At 33.5% G+C, this 17,904-nt stretch overlaps 1 protein-coding gene and 2 long non-coding RNA genes across 7 annotated transcripts in view; 2 read left to right on the forward strand and 1 right to left on the reverse strand.

Moving 5' to 3' along the window:
• Window positions 1-17,904, forward strand: part of LOC127836144 (uncharacterized) — a 151,071-nt gene that overhangs the window by 93,891 nt on the left and 39,276 nt on the right. For 3 of the 4 annotated variants that reach the window (XM_052362572.1, XM_052362574.1, XM_052362573.1), the window contains exons 1-7: window positions 2,949-3,299; window positions 15,023-15,069; window positions 15,307-15,379; window positions 15,727-15,873; window positions 16,464-16,492; window positions 17,302-17,439; window positions 17,817-17,864. The exons of the other annotated variant lie outside the window; for it this stretch is intronic. In XM_052362572.1, coding sequence (XP_052218532.1) covers window positions 15,053-15,069; window positions 15,307-15,379; window positions 15,727-15,873; window positions 16,464-16,492; window positions 17,302-17,439; window positions 17,817-17,864 — 452 coding nt within the window. In that variant the 5' untranslated portion in view covers window positions 2,949-3,299; window positions 15,023-15,052. Of the gene's footprint in view, window positions 1-2,948; window positions 3,300-15,022; window positions 15,070-15,306; window positions 15,380-15,726; window positions 15,874-16,463; window positions 16,493-17,301; window positions 17,440-17,816; window positions 17,865-17,904 lie in introns of those variants that run through there. 4 annotated transcript variants of the gene reach the window in all.
• On the forward strand, window positions 4,459-9,347 carry LOC127836152 (uncharacterized). Its single transcript, XR_008028624.1, has 4 exons — window positions 4,459-4,636; window positions 5,258-5,443; window positions 6,362-7,796; window positions 7,935-9,347. It is a non-coding gene; the product is annotated as an uncharacterized LOC127836152 (long non-coding RNA).
• LOC127836151 (uncharacterized) lies at window positions 10,866-14,088 on the reverse strand. Of its 2 annotated transcripts, none has more exons than XR_008028622.1 (4): window positions 14,035-14,088; window positions 12,719-12,798; window positions 12,082-12,301; window positions 10,866-11,606 (listed from the first exon to the last, which is right to left on the reverse strand). It is a non-coding gene; the product is annotated as an uncharacterized LOC127836151 (long non-coding RNA). The 2 variants fall into 2 exon arrangements; XR_008028623.1 differs by having other exon boundaries at window positions 10,866-11,651.

The raw sequence follows: 17,904 nt of genomic DNA on the forward strand, positions 1-17,904 counted from the left end.
TATAGCATTATCGGCATTCCGAACATTTGCGCTTGGTACCGATTTTATTTATTGATTTCGGTAAGCGCTGGCACTGACATGAGCAGTAACTGGCTAAGTAAATCACTGCAATATCATATTTTAAAACAATATGTTAATCAAATCATATATTGACTGCGTATTTGCTAGGTTACTGGTTACTGGTTTTCATTTTCTGCAGTCAAACGATATGCATATTTTATTTCATTTGCAAATGATGTTTTGCGACATGTTTTCGAACAGTCGTTTTCAGATACGCTGGTTTGTCGATTTTAATTTAATTTCGAAGTTCTTAATATCATTTGTTTAGAATGACAAATACACCTGCGGTGTTACGGATGGTTTGGTTTATAATATTTTGCATTGTACTCACCAGAAATTGCAACTAGAAAGACTATAAAAAAGAACAATAAGCTAGGGCTCGGGGGGTTGTGCCCTCTCTTCCCTTTATCCTACGGCTTTATTTTCCGGATTCAAATTTGGGACAATTGACACCCCTGTGTATAGCGCTCATGTTCGGGGTTACTTTTTCATTATTAATATGCAGATTTTCAACACTAATGTTGTTCTTTGTCTATGGAAAAATCTGTGCAAATCAATAAATTCATTAAAATAAACATTTGTCCCATTTTTAACCAGGTTTTTCGAAGGAAAAAACTGGTTATAAGATTGTCGAATGTGGGCTGGGGGGCGGGCGGAACAAGCTTGTCGGGGCCATAACTTTGTCGTTCGTTGTGAGATTTAAAAATCATTTGGCACATTTGTACACCATCATTAGATGGTGTGTGGCGCGAAAGAATTATGTCGATATCTCCAAGGTCAAGGTCACAATTTGAGTTCAAAGGTCAAAAATGGCTATAAATGAGCTTGTCCGGGCCATAACTTTGTCGTTCATTGTCAGATTTTAAAATCATTTGGCACATTTGTTCACCATCACCAGACAGTGTGTCGCGCAAAAGAATTACGTCAATATCTATAAGGTCAAGGTCACACATTGAGTTCAAAGGTCAAAAATGGCCATAAATGAGCTTGTTCGGGCCAGATATGTCATTCATGGTGAGACTTTAAAATCATTTGGCACATTTATGGGACGGTGTGTGGCACGAAAGAATTACGTCAATAATTCCAAGGTCAAGGTCACCACGACTAAAAATATATTTATTTTGATACAGACGAGGTTAATTATAAACAATTATCAGATAAAGGGAGACAACTGAACTGATTAAATCAGTTCAGTTTTAGTTGTCTCCCTTTATCTGACTTTTTTCACATTGAAAACCTGGTTTTGTGACAATTTTGTCCCTTGTCTTTACTTAACTTGAATTACCCTTAACTATTATATGCACATATATTTTACTCAAATGAATAGTAATGTTACATGTAGTGCGTGAATATGAAGTGGTTTCACAATATATATAATAGTGTTAAACCATTAACTGAAAAGTTGGCAACGTAGAAGTTGTAAAGATATTGAAAGTTGATGTTACTTAAGAATCGAAAGTTGAGAAATTGTAATCAAAAGACAGTATTTTACATGATTTAAGATCGATATGAATATATTCAATCAATAGCTGTCGTTTTTGGTCTGTAAATATTTGTCTTGATAGACCGCAGTGAGAATTTAGAAGTGGTTTTTCTCCTATAATTATTATGCCCCCACGAAGTTGTAGGCAACAAGCATCGCGCTTGTCTTGCCATGTGCCTGCATATAAGAATATGGACTTAAATCCTTAAGCTTATGTTTTCAACTACTGCTCAAACTTCACAGTGGAATGACCTAAGGTGATCGTAATTAAAGGACGGAAACGATATTTGCATGATTATGGACTCGATCACTGTTCCACTCTAGATTATATTAGCTTGAAGCTTGTTTAATAAAGCCCCTTTCATTTATGAGTGAATCTTGCTTTAACTCGCGGATGATCATCAAGAAAGGAATTTAAGCTGCCACACTTTTTGGCAGAATTATGGTTATATGTCTGTTTTTCTTTCCACTATATAAGATGATCAAACACTTAAAGGGACCTTTTCACAGATTTTGTCATGAATTGAAGTTTGTCGTTAAATACTTTATATTGATAAATGTAAACATTGGATCTAAAAAGCTCCTGTAAAAACAAAAATAAGATTAAAGAAAAAAGTAACCCTTAACTGGGCTCGAACCACTGGCCCCTGGAGTAAAATTCTAATGCTTATACCTCTCGGCAATCCGTGCTCATACAATGAATGATGTATTTTATACTTTATATAAGCAATCTTTGTAGTGTCACAAAATATAACGACAACAACAGAACTCTCCAAATTATGCAATCGTTTCGCGTTGCAACGCTTTATAATTTTCAGGTTTTTAAATCGTCCAAAGATGAATAAAATGGATATTTTAGAGCATGGTAAATGTTCCGTATTACTACATATCCTCAAAAATATCATAACTAAAACGAAAATGTGCGAATCTGGAAAAAAAAATTGTCAATATACCAAAACGTGAAAAGGCCCCTTTACGTTTATTTTTTTATGATAACAAATTGTAATGAATTTATGCGTAGTTAAGCTAGAAGTTATTGAGATTTGAGCTTGAAAATTGATTTAAAGAGTTATATAACATCAAAGCTCGATTATACCTGGTAAATAAAAAATTATGGGGTGACAACATGTCCAGGATATTACTCAAAAGGTCAGGGTTGAAAGTGGAACCATGCGAACGACAGTAATTAAAAATTAGATGAATCCATTGAATTTCTTTGTTAACCAACATAGACTAGTGAGAAGGGACTATGGCGGTTGGGGTGCAAACAAGAGTACATTCTAATATCGTGTCAGTGTTTAAGGGAGCGGTAATGATTCACGGATATCATTACTCAGAGCTGTTTACGTAAACTTTAGAGATAACAAAATGGGGCTTGTGATCCCTTTGCACATGCGCACTTGCATATTTTACGGGTCTTGCATATTTTACGCCACACCTGTATTGAATTTGCGATTCGGCGTACAGCTATAGTGTTTTATTGTTTTATTTTAATAACAGTTGGTGTTAATATGTACAATTTGTCATAATAATACAGCAAGAAAATATATTTTACTGTAACTTTAAGTTTTAATGTAAAAAATATTGGAAGTACTTATCAAACTTAGAAGCAGTGATTTTTAAATCGAAAGTAGAAAACATGTGCACTTGTTGTTTATACACAATTCCAGTCTTGTTAGACACAGGTCGTCTGCAGAAGAGGTGTTGATGAATCCCGGCTTCACCTGTACTGTCGCTATATGTCCCAACAATAACGGTAAATGTCGCATTCATTAAAAATAAGTATTGTGCAGTATAACTGTCATAATTTAAAGCCTCGCTATTCCCGGTAATGCTTTCCAGGTGAGTGTGAACCGGAGTGTACCCTAAGCCATTTTTTAAACCAAAGACCTATAGATAACAGTTATCGATAGGTCTTTGTTTAAACAAACTGTGTAGCCGACATGTATATATTTTTTATATTGAATATTAAATCCATTGGCGTTGAGATCTTAGACATGTTGATTTTTAAAGGTTTTCAGAAAGGGATCTAGGGATATATTTTATGAAATAATTTGTGGAAGACCTATAAAAGAGGCTACATAATAAATATGAAAGACCTGTGATTTGCGCTTTCAGATATGACAGGGTTTTATATGTACATGTAAACTGATGAATCTAATCGCGTGACCAGTTTTGACCCTGTGGGACATAATTTGAAAACACTATTTCAGGGCCTTTAGATGATGCTAAACACTATGCATTAAAGCCATTAGCCTTTAAGTTTATGAAAATGAAAATTCAAAGACATTCCATATATTTGTATAAGTGTATATTTAAGCGGTGATCTTCGGGGCCGAGCTCCTTTTTTTGCTTTTGGGAGCATAATTTTAATAAGCTTTGAAGATGTTACACAACTATGGTACAAACAAAATATTGAACATTTACACCATGGGGTTTCAGATAAGATTGTTTAGTTAAAAACACTTCAAATGGCCGCATGGCTTAATAAATCAACGGACCAAAACGAATATAGGAGATTTCTTATTAATATAAAGTTGACACATGGACACACGGACACGTCATTGACGGACACGGTATCCCATAGCACTCCATGAGCACAGTGTGCTCAGGTGAGGTAAAACCTATGTTAAAGGGACTTGTTCACACTTTGAAAAATTGACAAAATTGAAAAATATTGTTTCGGATTTGCAAATTTTCATTGTAGTTATGATATTTGCTTTAAACAAAAAATACCAAATTGTTTCCATGCTCTTAAATATCCATTAAATGCAAATTTTGACGATTTGAAAACCTAAAAATTATAAAGCGTCTCAGACGCGAAATGAGTTATTTTTAGTCAGAAATTGTGAATGGGATCCCAACTAGTATACCAGAATGCAGCATGCGCATGCGCGCTGCGCTTATCCGCTTTTGGTTTACAAACAATGCATCTCATTTCTTGATCGAAAATATAAAAAAGAGAAACAAAAGCCGGAGCCAGCGACATCGCTCGAATTTATTCAATCTTGGCGACAAGACTGAGTGTTTGCAGAACCATAGGAGTATCGTTGGAAGAGAAGAAGACAGGGAAATGGCTTAAACACACGAATTGTAAGTCATATTTTAGAAGCTACGTTTAGTTTTTGGCAAGTGTTGCCTGTTTACAAAGGAATTTTAGCAAAAGTTTGGATAGGTATTTAGTTTTATTGTATGGATATTTTACTCTGCAACGAAACCAGATACGCACTGATAACATAATTTGTTCATTGCGCGTTTTAAAATAAGCCTTTATGCCCCTATGCCTAGTCCAAATTTTTGACGCTCTTAAATATTAAGCTACTTTTTATATGGGTAATATTTTTTCCAAAGAATTTAGCCCATATAAAAAGTATCTCTAAATTCTTTGCGCGTCTTATAAATGAGACTACCCCTATGCCAAGATGTTCGTGTCAATTTAATGAATTCGTTATAACTTATAAGGAACACTCCAACACGTGTCAAATGAAGCATGAAATTAATGATAAATAATGAATTATGAATGATTAATTTATTCGGTATATATTATATTATAAAATATACTGGTATGCAAACGTATGTTATATTATGTAATCAATTATTATTATATGATAATATGATTATACAGTTTATTCCCTGATTTCAACATCAATTTTGTTGTTTTTTAAAATTGATATGTTATCAATTTTATATTCTAAAACAAACCTTCTTTTTAAGGTATTTAGGAAGACGTGCCGGCAAAACTATTGCAAGTTTGACTGTTCAGCATAATGTTAGAACAACAAACTCTTCACCTATGCACGGTCATCAGCCCCTGCCAGGTCCTGGCCTGTCATTTGTGTCACAAGGAAGTACCACACCTGGTCATGTGTCAGGAATTGGAGAGATAACATCTTACTTAGAGTATGCAAACAACCCTGTCTTAGCATATTTTAATTGATAAAATAATATATTTATATTCAATAATATTCTATGTGCTTCCTAATGTTCCTTGGTAATATAATTGCATTATATTTTTTTTTACCAGAAACTTTTTATGTTATGAAAACCAGAGGATATCCGATAGCTGGTTTGTTTTCTGAACTGTTCAGATAACTTGCATGGTGATTGGTCATGAAATTATTTCAATGCAATTCTCCTCCAATCTCTAGTTGTACAGTAATTGTCAGTTAGTGACTCAAGTATGATAAATTCATCATATAATACGCGCATACTGGTGAATCAAGAAGCCAAGAAAATTATTGGTAGGTTCATAAGTTAATACTGGTGAATCAAGTAGCCCAGAAAAGTATTGGTAGGTTCATAAGTTAATAAAGGTGAATCAAGTAGCCCAGAAAAGTATTGGTAGGTTCATAAGTTAATACTGGTGAATCAAGTAGCCCAGAAAAGTATTGGTAGGTTCATAGTTAATTCTGGTGAATCAAGTAGCCCAAAAAAGTATTGGTAGGTTCATAAGTTAATTCTGGTGAATCAAGTAGCCCAAAAAAGTATTGGTAGGTTCATAAGTTAATACTGGTGAATCAAGTAGCCCAGAAAAGTATTGGTAGGTTCATAAGTTAATACTGGTGAATCAAGTAGCCCAGAAAAGTATTGGTAGGTTCATAAGTTAATACTGGTGAATCAAGTAGCCCAGAAAAGTATTGGTATGTTCATAAGTTAATACTGGTGAATCAAGTAGCCCAGAAAAGTATTGGTATGTTACCTGATTGGCATGATATGAATAAAATAATGTTTAAAATAGCAAACAAATTTCAAACATAGTTTTTATGATAAGTTTTAGTGTACATTTCAAAATTACAAATATGCTTATATGTTATTCAGAGTAAATTGAAGGCAGCCAACAATTGGACGGTGGTGCCAATCAATGAAAAGAAGGGATACACGTACATGCACTGAGTACACAGAGATCATCAAGGAAAAAACACTTCGATCAAAGTTCCTTTTTGATTCAGCTTATCCAAAGCTGATTGCCTCTACAATTGCCCCTTATATATCCACCTGCGGCTAAAGAGGAGCTGCAATATCCAATAGGTCAAGGGCAAGCAACCCGGAAACAATATGAAGATTTACTCATACAAATTGGTACATGGTGTATGTAACTATGTTGTTTTAACTAACTTCAACATACCATTATTATGAATTAAAAAATTGACAAAGCTGAAATCAATGATAACTGACTATGGGTAGGAACATGTTGTGTGAATTTGGCAGCATGGTTATATAGGATGTATACCATTGAGTATGAAAGTGCATGTGTGACCCTGGCTGTTTTTTCAGTCAGTAGATGACTTTAGTATTTGAAATGATGCTTGAATTTATTTGTGTAATATGAAGGCGTGACCAAATGTGTGACATTATGGTCAACTGTCCTGTCATCATCATGGTGATAAAATGTGATTTTAATAAGTGAACTGCTTATAAACATAGGGCAGAAATATCATTGATAAAATACTGATGAACATAGCATACAAGTGCCCTGAAATGCCATGAGAATATGTATTTGAGTTTTAAGTGTGTAAGGTATTGTGAATTTTGTTAATTGTTTTGTTATAAAAATATAGGATCCAAAGTATTTAATCATAGATCACTCTGAACAAGAAGAATAAGTAAAAACCTTGTCTGGCAAATAACTACATAAACAATGGGCCAAATTCCAGATTTTTTTGTCACAAGTCAAGACCATTAACAGGAATTGTTGACTCTTATAGGTGTTATGTATCGTGATGTGTGTTAAGTTTTTAATGGGAGACCCATGATCAAACATGGTGAATTAATTGTTTTGTTATTACAATTGAGGATCCAAAGTATTTGATATAGGTCACTCTGAAACAGAAGAATTTGTGAAAACCTTGTCTGGCAAATAGCTAAATAAACACTGGGCTCAGCATTTTCCTGATTTTTTGTCACAAGTAAAGACTATGAACAGGAATTATTGACTCTTTTAGGTATAAGCTACCATAGTCAATGTTAAGTGCGTGCTGCACACCACATTTGTTTATGTTCCATTAACAATGACATCAAAGCACAATGCTATATATAGACTATGTATTGTTTTCCATTGTTTATCAGTCTATAAACAACCATTTATTATGCCCCCCTTCGAAGAAGAGGGGGTATATTGCTTTGCTCATGTCGGTCGGTCCGTCCGTCCACCAGGTGGTTGTCAGACGATAACTCAAGAACGCTTGGGCCTAGGATCATGAAACTTCATAGGTACATTGATCATGACTTGCAGATGACCCCTATTGATTTTGAGGTCACTAGGTCAAGGTCACAGTGACCCAAAATACTAAAATGGTTTCCGGATGATAACTCAAGAACGCATACGCCTAGGATCATGAAACTTCATGGGTAGATTGATCATGACTCGCAGATGACCCGTAGGGATTTTGAGGTCACTAGGTCAAAGGTCAAGGTCATGGTGACCCGAAATAGTAAAATGGTTTCCGGATGATAACTCAAGAACGCATACGCCTAGGATCATGAAACTTCATGGGTAGATTGATCATGACTCGCAGATGACCCCTATCAATTTTGAGGTCACTAGGTCAAAGGTCAAGGTCACGGTGACCCGAAATAGTAAAATGATTTTCGGCTGATAATTCAAGAATGCATATGCCTAGAATCATGAAACTTTATAGGTAGATTAATCATGACTCGCAGATGACCCCTATTTATTTTCAGGTCACTAGGTCAAAGGTCAAGGTCACGGTGACCCGAAATAGTAAAATGATTTTCGGATGATAACTCAAGAACGCATATGCCTAGGATCATAAAACTTCATAGGTAGATTGATCATGACTCGCAGATGACCCCTATTGATTTTGAGGTCACAAGGTCAAAGGTCTAGGTCACGGTGACCCGAAATAGTAAAATGATTTTCGGATGATAACTCAAGAACGCTTTTGTCTAGGATCATGACACTTCATAGGTACATTGATCGTGACTTGCAGATGACCCCTATTGATTTTCAGGTCACTAGGTCAAAGGTCAAGGTCACAGTGACAAAAGTCGTATTCACACAATGGCTGCCAGTACAACGGACAGCCCATATGGGGGGCATGCATGTTTTACAAACAGCCCTTGTTGTAATAGCCTTACATAAACTGTCATAAAGATGATAAAGTGCTGTTAATCCATAAATAAAATAAAGAGCTGCGCCATGAGCGCATGATACGCCCGTCGTTCGCCAATGAAGTAGTAAGGTAATAAATAACCCTTTGAATCATTTTTTTACTTCAGTTTATTTGTATTTGAATACATGGTTTATTTTATAAGTACATGAGCATGGAGCGCCGTCTCCTTGACATTCAACAAAGTCCCATAACTCTGGAACGACAATTCAGAATTCCGTCAAAAACGAAAGGGGATCAGGGTTTATCAATATTAAGATTGTGTTGAAATTTGAAAAAAATCCATCGAAGGATATTAGAGCTACAGTAGGACATTCAATGAAATAACGAAATTTTGACGAACAAAGTCCCATAACTCTGGAACGACAATTCAGAATTCCGTCAAAAACGAAAGGGGATTAGGGTTTATCAATATTAAGATTGTGTTGAAATTTGAAAAAAATCCATCGAAGGATATTTGAGCTACAGTAGGACATTCAATGAAATCACGAAATTTTGACGAACAAAGTCCCATAACTCTGGAACGACAATTCAGAATTCCGTCAAAAACGAAAGGGGATCAGGGTTTATCAATATTAAGATTGTGTTAAAATTTGAAGAAAATCTGTCAAAGGATATTTGACGTAGCGTACGACATTAACAGACGGACGGACAGACGCGGGGTATACCATAATACGTCCCGTCATGGACGGGCGTATAAAAATGGTGGAATTCAGAAATAATTTGATCTGTCAAATGTTGAAAGCTGGAAAATAACGAAATTTTGACGAACAAAGTCCCATAACTCTGGAACGATAATTCAGAATTCCGTCAAAAACGAAAGGGGATTAGGGTTTATCAATATTAAAGGGATCTTTTCACGCTTTGGTAAATTGACAAAATTGAAAAAAGTTGTTTCAGATTCGCAAATTTTCGTTTTAGTTATGATATTTGTGAGGAAACAGTAATACTGAACATTTACCATAGTCTAATATAGCCATTATATGCATCTTTTGACGATTTTAAAACCTAAAAATTATAAAGCGTTGCAACGCGAAACGATTGAATAATTTGGAGAGTTTTGTTTTTGTCGTTAAATTTTGTGAAACTACGAAGATTGCTTATATAAGGTATAAAATACGTCAAGTATGTGTACTCGGCGGAATAGCTCAGTAGGCTAAAGCGTTTTTACTTCAGGACTCTGGCAGGACTCCAGGGGTCACTGGTTCGAAACCTGCTCCGGGCAATGTTCTTTTCCTTTTTTTTTATTTTATTCTTGATTTTTTACTGGAGCTTTTACGATCCAATGTTTACATTTATCAATATAAAGCATTTAATGAATAAGTTAAAAAATGCCAAAATCTGTGAAAAGGCCCCTTTAAGATTGTGTTGAAATTTGAAAAAAATCCATCGAAGGATATTTGAGCTACAGTAGGACATTCAATGAAATCACGAAATTTTGACGAACAAAGTCCCATAACTCTGGAACGACAATTCAGAATTCCGTCAAAAACGAAAGGGGATCAGGGTTTATCAATATTAAGATTGTGTTAAAATTTGAAGAAAATCTGTCAAAGGATATTTGACGTAGCGTACGACATTAACAGACGGACGGACAGACGCGGGGTATACCATAATACGTCCCGTCATGGACGGGCGTATAAAAATGGTGGAATTCAGAAATAATTTGATCTGTCAAATGTTGAAAGTTGGAAACATTTATTCAAAATGTTATCAATTATAGTTTTGTTTCATGAATATAGAGTATTATGTTTTGTGTTCATTATGTTATGGATTTTGTTGTTTTGGTTTAAAATGTTTTAATAAATAACATGAAGAAATAAGAAGCTAGTTGTTCAATTTTGATTTATTATTACATGTATATTACACAGCAAAACATTACTGCAAGAATGTTAAGTGAACACCTTATTATAATACATGTTGAGTTCAACACTGAACAAAAGAATATGCATCAATTAAAAACGACTCATAATTCATTATTATATGAAACTGCATCATGATTCAAAAGTTAAAGAGCATATAGACAGCTAAAACCTAAATAGGTGAGCCTTGCTCTGGGAAAATGGGGCTTAATGCATGTGCATAAATTGTCGTACGAGATTAACCTGTGCTGATCATACCAATCAGGCAGACAATTGCTGCTTTATTGTATTTTTTGTTGAAAGGGAGTCTCTTAGAGAAAATGCAGATAAGGCAGAAAGTGTTGCCCCTGATACGCCTGTGCAGTCTGCACAGCCTAATCTTGGACAACCTTAAGTACATGCATTAAACCCCCTTTTCCCAGAGCGTGGCTCAAATATTTATTAAATGATTGATTAAGTCTTCCACATAACATCTTTTAAGAAACTTTCAGTAAAACATGTTTATTTGATGACAGGCACGGCAAAATCAGTAGTATATCACAGTATTAATTTGTGTTACATTATAATACTTACATATTGTTGCTGGTTATAAATGTGGAAAAGGTTTGAATATGCTTTGCTACTATACATGTTTATTTTCTAAGAACTGCCCCTTTTATTTAAGGAATACTGTATGTATGCCCCTGTAATATTTCTGACAAAAGAACAAGATAAATAAATAATGATTAATAGAACAGTAAACTTGGTTTTCATTTTGTATACAAAGGATAATTATGTTCTTATTATTTACACTATATTGAAAGAAATAAGATTACATCCTTTAATAAAAATTCATTACTGAAGATTCAAATTTAAAACAACCGTTTATCCACTTAAATGTTGCAAGCATTCTTAAACAACAAGACTAAAAAAGCTGTTAACAATAATTTTATTAACTACTTCCTTTCATAAAAAAGGCAGGTACAGTTTTGTTGTCGTCCCATTGAAGGTGTCCATGTATCCAAAGGATGTACTGTGATCAATCTGTGTCCTCCACATCTTCAGTGCCAACACGTTATTCCGAAACGTTTCCTGGATAAAGAGGGTGAGTGGATCAGTCACCACTTAACCCTTTTTCTGAAAAATATGAACACATAAAAAACTCAAAACCCCTTGCTAAATCTATCTATATATATATATATTTGCTGTTATTGTCCAACTTTTAAGATGCAGGAACATAATGGCCACTGTTTCGACAGTAAATGAGTTAAATTTTCTACACTTTTGATTTTAAGCTGAGACAATTACATGAGTAGTTTTACGTGTTCTATATTCATATTACAAGCAACAATATTTGATAAAGATAAAATGCATTACTAATTCCGTTAAACAGGCCCACAGACAAATAAAATATTTGATATAGATAAAATGCATTAATAATTCCGTTAAAAAGTCCACAGAAAAATAACATATTTGAAATAGATAAAGTGCATTATTAATTCTGTTAAACAAGCCCACAGAAAAATAAACATGAAAAATGGGTCATATTCAACAACAGTAAACATACTGGTCTCTGGCTTGTACAGTTGTCAGGCCATGCCACAACAAAGCTGGTCTTCATCATGGTCTACCAAATGGACAATTCTTGCAAACACACCATCATGGTTAGCTTGAGGATGGTCCAAGCTGGGCCAGGACAGGCTGTCAGTGATAACTGCTGACTGTCTGGCAGCAATTTCCTTCAACAGCTCCTATGCTTCCGTATAAGTAAGGTGGTCTATGATATCCTTGAAAAGACATTTCTGCATTTAACAATAAATGTTTTGAACATAAAGCTAAGAATTTTGACACAAGATGTAGCTACATGTACATATAGAATTTTTTATTTTTCATGACACCATTTTTAAACATTCCTGTCAGGGTTTTTTGTAAAATTTCAATATTCACCTAGTGTAGTGTAGGATCATTTTTTAAATTCTTTGCTCATGTAGCAACACAGTTTTACATACAAAGACTTTGTTTTATATATCAACAATAAATGCATTGAACTGTGTTTTTTTCTGTTTCCATTCAAGAATATTGTGAAATGACATATTTTTTTCAATGAAATCTCAACTTGCCTGAATATCTGAAAACATTATCTACAAATTATTTCAATATTCTCAATGAAATCAACAGAAAAAAATGCAGCTAAATAAGTATACCTTTTCTGTTTCTTGTACCAAAGTGACGAAATCCAGTGATCCCTTCTTCATAAACTTCTTGGTTTAATTATAGTTGTATCCTATTGAAAAAGTAAATACACAATTTAAACCACTTTTTAAAACTATTTATGGTCTCTATTAAAAAAGTGAGTTGTAAATATGTGGTATTATTATCTAATAAGTTTTCTTTGACATTCAGGAAATCAAATCTTGAGGATATTCAAAACAATTGAAAAAAGAGGAATATCCAGAATATTCTTGGCTTTTACAAATTTAATGATACGTGCATTTCAGATGACCTGTATTTGATTTATTCAAAATACAATGTACTTTTGAAATACACATTTATCAAAATATATACGTGCTTTGGTAAATTAACAAAGAATATAAAGATAAAATACTTTAAATAAAGAAACAATAAGATGCACGAAAATAAATTGGGGCGAGTTGTCTCTTGGTTGGAGCGAGTGACCATATGTTTGATGCTAGTTTGTTTTGGGGCAAGTTGGTATTGGGGGGAGTTGTCTGGCGCCAGCTACATGCATTTGATGCCATGAATTACTAAACTGTGTTACTATTTTCAAAAATATTTTGGTTATTCAGTTTATTTATAAAATAGCTGTGCAGAAGAAACTGATATAAATACATTTTAACCCTTTGCATGCTGGGAAATTTGTCATCTGCTGAAATGTCATCCACTGAATTTCTAAAATTAGCCATTTCTTCGATTTTTTTCAAAGAATACTATCAGAATAGCAAACAGTTTGGATCCTGATGAGACGCCACGTTCTGTGGCGTCTCATCTGGATCCAAACTGTTTGCAAAGACCTTCAAAATTCGGTTCCAGCGCTTAAAGGGTTAACTATGAGTTTTGGGTTTAAATTAATAAATTACCAGTACCATTCAAATGCATTTTAGTTAATAATAAATGTCATTGTCATATAACTCACAATAACGAATATGTCAATAAATGCACAGCATCTTGAATTGCCTGCCAACAAATAATGTTGTCACTGTCAGTTATGAGGAAAGAAAAAGATACTGTAATGTTTAAATGATCTCAGTACTCCAAGGCTAATGATAAATTTAATTTATTTGCGCGAATACTAAAGTTAATTCTGTATTCAACTTGGCTTTTAATTTTAGTCTCTGTTAAGTGTAAACGAGAGAATCAGTATTTACACGTTCTGTGATGTATATGCATATACTTATGTAACGAAAACGAATCATTTGATCAGTTATACTATTTTAATCTACTTTTATAAAACAAAAATCATACGCACTATTGAGTTTAACAATAAAAAAACATATTTTACCTTCTTCTTCCGTGTTTGACAATACAGATTCCGCCATATTTGTTGTTGTTGTTGTCACAATGCGTGTTTATATTTAAATTTAAAATCTATATTTAGTCGGGGAAAAAACCGATCCAAGGGTCAGTGGTTCGAGCCTTGGTGCGGCTTACTTTTTTCTTTCTTATTTAAACTTTATTTTTGTTTTATACTGGAGTACGTTATTTGCGATGTTTAAATTTATCAATTTAAAGCATTACATGAAAAACTTAAAAAAATGCAATTTAAGTGTGAACAAGCCCCTTTTTTATTGATAAAAATAATTCAGTATTAATAAGTATCTTTAAAATAAATAAAGATGTTCTTGCTTTTTGTACAGTAGTTTAAAAAAAAGCCTTTACAGTTAGGCACATAAATATAAATTCATTGAACGGGTGCATTACTATCAACTACATTGAAAAATGAACACGTACTGTACTTATTTTCAAGACAGAATATAAAAAATTATACGCTGGACGGGAGATACCAATAGGTGCGATGTAATGACCTTGTACATAATTGAACTACCGTCTAGTGGGTCTCATGTAGGAATGTTTCAAAGGGTATGATGTAAATACATGAACTAACTTAAAGGTACTTTTTACTTAAGATATAGTTGTGTGACTTCGTCACAATATCACAACGTTTATAATCTACCATCATATAGACATAAATATTTTCACATTGTTTGAAAACATCTTCCAACTTAGTTTGGCTTGTAATTTGTTTTTGTTCCAATCGAGTGTGCAATGTGGAATTCATTCGATTGTTGTTGGCAAATTATCATTTTTTAATGTATTATTTCTTGTACACCACAGTTTGTTTTACATAATACATGCATACAGATGATGGTAGAATTCACATTTAGCACCAGTCATTCCTACCAATCTTATGCTTACAACGAACCATTGTTTTTATCCATTTTAAAAAACAGTATCTTATAAAGTATTGTTTTACACTGTTTATCTTTCAGAGACAAGAAATATTTAACGTTGACATCGACATGAATAAGCAATCCAGGTACATGAACACATAAATTTGTGAGATATTGTATAAATTGACAACTTTTATGTACCATAAATTTTGCGGTTTATCGTGTCCACATATGTATGTTTGAATGTTGGTATGGTTAAGTATATTAAATCTTGGATATACACATATTTATTCTTAGATATACTCACACTTTGTATATAATTGACCAATTTAAATGATAAGATTTCTTAACAGTGCTTAATACCTGTTGCTTAACTGTTTTAGCGGCGTTAATACGTTTGAAAAGGTATTCTCAGATATAAGATCTGCAGCGAAGGAAATGATTCCCCGGATGCAGGTAACTCAACAAATGAATCCGAATAAGTAAAATTTCTCTTTAATTTGACAAAAAGCTTTTTGACAAAATATGGAACACCGACTACCAAATTATTTAATTCAACGTGTTTACACAACGTTTAACATTGAACAACATAATAGAGAACAGGAATTGTCCTGATTTTTCTTGTTTGAAGTTATCCCTTTTCAAGGTTAGGAATCATAATCAGTCTGTTTCCTTAACCTGTCCTGGTAAAGGTTCCAAACAAACTATTTAGTAACATCGAATATACTGATTATGCGGTATCCCACTGTGTTATAAACAAATTCGCACGTCTGCTGTCATGTCTTTTTTATATCCGTTCTAAGGAACCAAGTGATATGCTTGAGGAAAGAACAGCGAATTTTGAGTCATCATTGAGACAAGCGGAAAAGATGGTCAAAGATCAGGATTCTCATAACCGACGTCTGTCTGAAAGGTGCTGTGTTCTGGAAGCAGCTCTTAATGCTAGCCAGGTAGATAGACACATTTGTACGAAAAACAATTGTTATTTTAGCTCGTCAAAATTATCCCGACACTTATTGTTGTTCATGAACTGTTTAAAAATCGTGACGACTAATATTTTAGTTTCCGTATCAAGATCGCTTAACTCCACTCCGCTACGACAATTGTGTCATCAAATTTGTGAAACAAGTACATCAACATAAAGTGTGTTATTTATTTATTTAATATTTAACTCACAAATTTTTGGTTCGACTGCATCCAAAGACCAAGGCTTGTTGAGGCGCTCTCCATTCCGTTTCCTTAGTGCAACCACAACTTGCGATCTTTAGGGGGAGATTACGTGAGTAAGGATCAAACCCGGGACCTCCTGGTCGCTAGGCGGAAACCGCATACATTACACAACGGCAATATTATGCCATTCATATCAGTTTGGACGACTACTAGAATGAAATTTTTAAATTTATCAATATAGACAACACATAAGATGCACGTTTTCTTCCGTTAATTCGATGATGCATGTGCGAGAACATTGGCGTCTCCTTTATTCTATACCTATTCTATCAACAGCAAATAATGGCTATTTATGTTGAACTTGTTTCAGAAATCTCAAATATCCACAGACCATTGTAGGTAAGTTCTCCAATTATCGGCTGTTATATATAAAAAAAGACATGAAATAGACTGGTTATATGATGGGATGGCGGGAAATCGATATTTTCCTGTGTTTAATAAAAATAGATGATGGCGTTGATATTTTAATTGTTTATATAAATAATTTATACATCAGTAATTAACTAAAAGATTCATTGATAACTTCTGAAATAACTGAGGTTTTTAATTATACTATATTTTTGATACCTGGTATCTTGAATCGAAATATGGTGGCTTTAAATTTTATTATGTTACATAATTAGTTTAAATTTAAATATATAAATAAGAACTTACACACACATTTAAATAATACATACCCAGTTAAACAAACTTCATTTGACGCTTATTAATAAAATGTGCAACATAGAGGAAAACAGATTGCGCTTGTAATTTAATGACATCTTTCTAAGAGTCAAAACCTTTTCCCAGTGTATTTTGCGACCAAGCTTTTGGTCAAGGCTCACCAAACTCAACTTTCTCGTGTTTTAGTTTCAATTATTTAAACTGTAAATTTGATCTGAAACAAATTTAAGTAGAATTTGAAAGTATGCATTCCATGTATTTCTTAATATACGCGGTTTATTTTCAATACCAAAGTTTTCATTAACGAAAACTTTGAGTTTTCCTATTGTAAGTACAAATGAATTACATTTATAAGTTTAATGTATCCTATCGAGTTGCTAAAATAAGCAAAACCATTTGCATAAGAGTCTGATTGAACATTGGTGCAGATGAAACGTATGATCAAAATCTTTGTCTATGTTTATGGTGGTTGTTATTGATTTCAGGGAACTTCTGCCGATAGCAAAATCATTTGAAGACATCTGTGTGAAGAACGAAGAAACTTTTGTGAAGGAAATGGACCTCCTACAACAAGAGATAGCACGCAGAGAAGAAGATATTAAAAAACTAAATTTGTCATTACAGTACGTTGAGTAAAACTAATAATAAAGTGTAATGCCTTTTCTTTTTACATAAAAGTACAGCATTTGTCTTCTTAATCAACAGTTTGAAACAGTTTGAAATGTTATGTCTTCAATTTTATGTTATATTTGATGATGGTGATGATGATAATGATGGTGATGATGATGATGATGATGATGATGATGATGATGATGATGATGATGATGATGATGTTGTAGTTGATGATGATGATGATGATGAAGAAGAAGAAGAAGAAGAAGAGGAATAATAATAATAATAATAATTATTATTATTATTCTTATTATTATCCTAATAACGAATTTTAATTATAACCATAATAATTACTAATATTTGTGTTATATATTCTTTACATTTCTAGGTCCGCGAAGTCTTGCAGTAAAAAGGACAGAAACAAATGGCAACGACAGTAAATATCGCATTAAAATACTGTATTAATATCATAACAC

The sequence above is a fragment of the Dreissena polymorpha genome, chromosome 6 (assembly GCF_020536995.1).
Source record: "Dreissena polymorpha isolate Duluth1 chromosome 6, UMN_Dpol_1.0, whole genome shotgun sequence".
NCBI lineage: Eukaryota > Metazoa > Mollusca > Bivalvia > Myida > Dreissenidae > Dreissena > Dreissena polymorpha.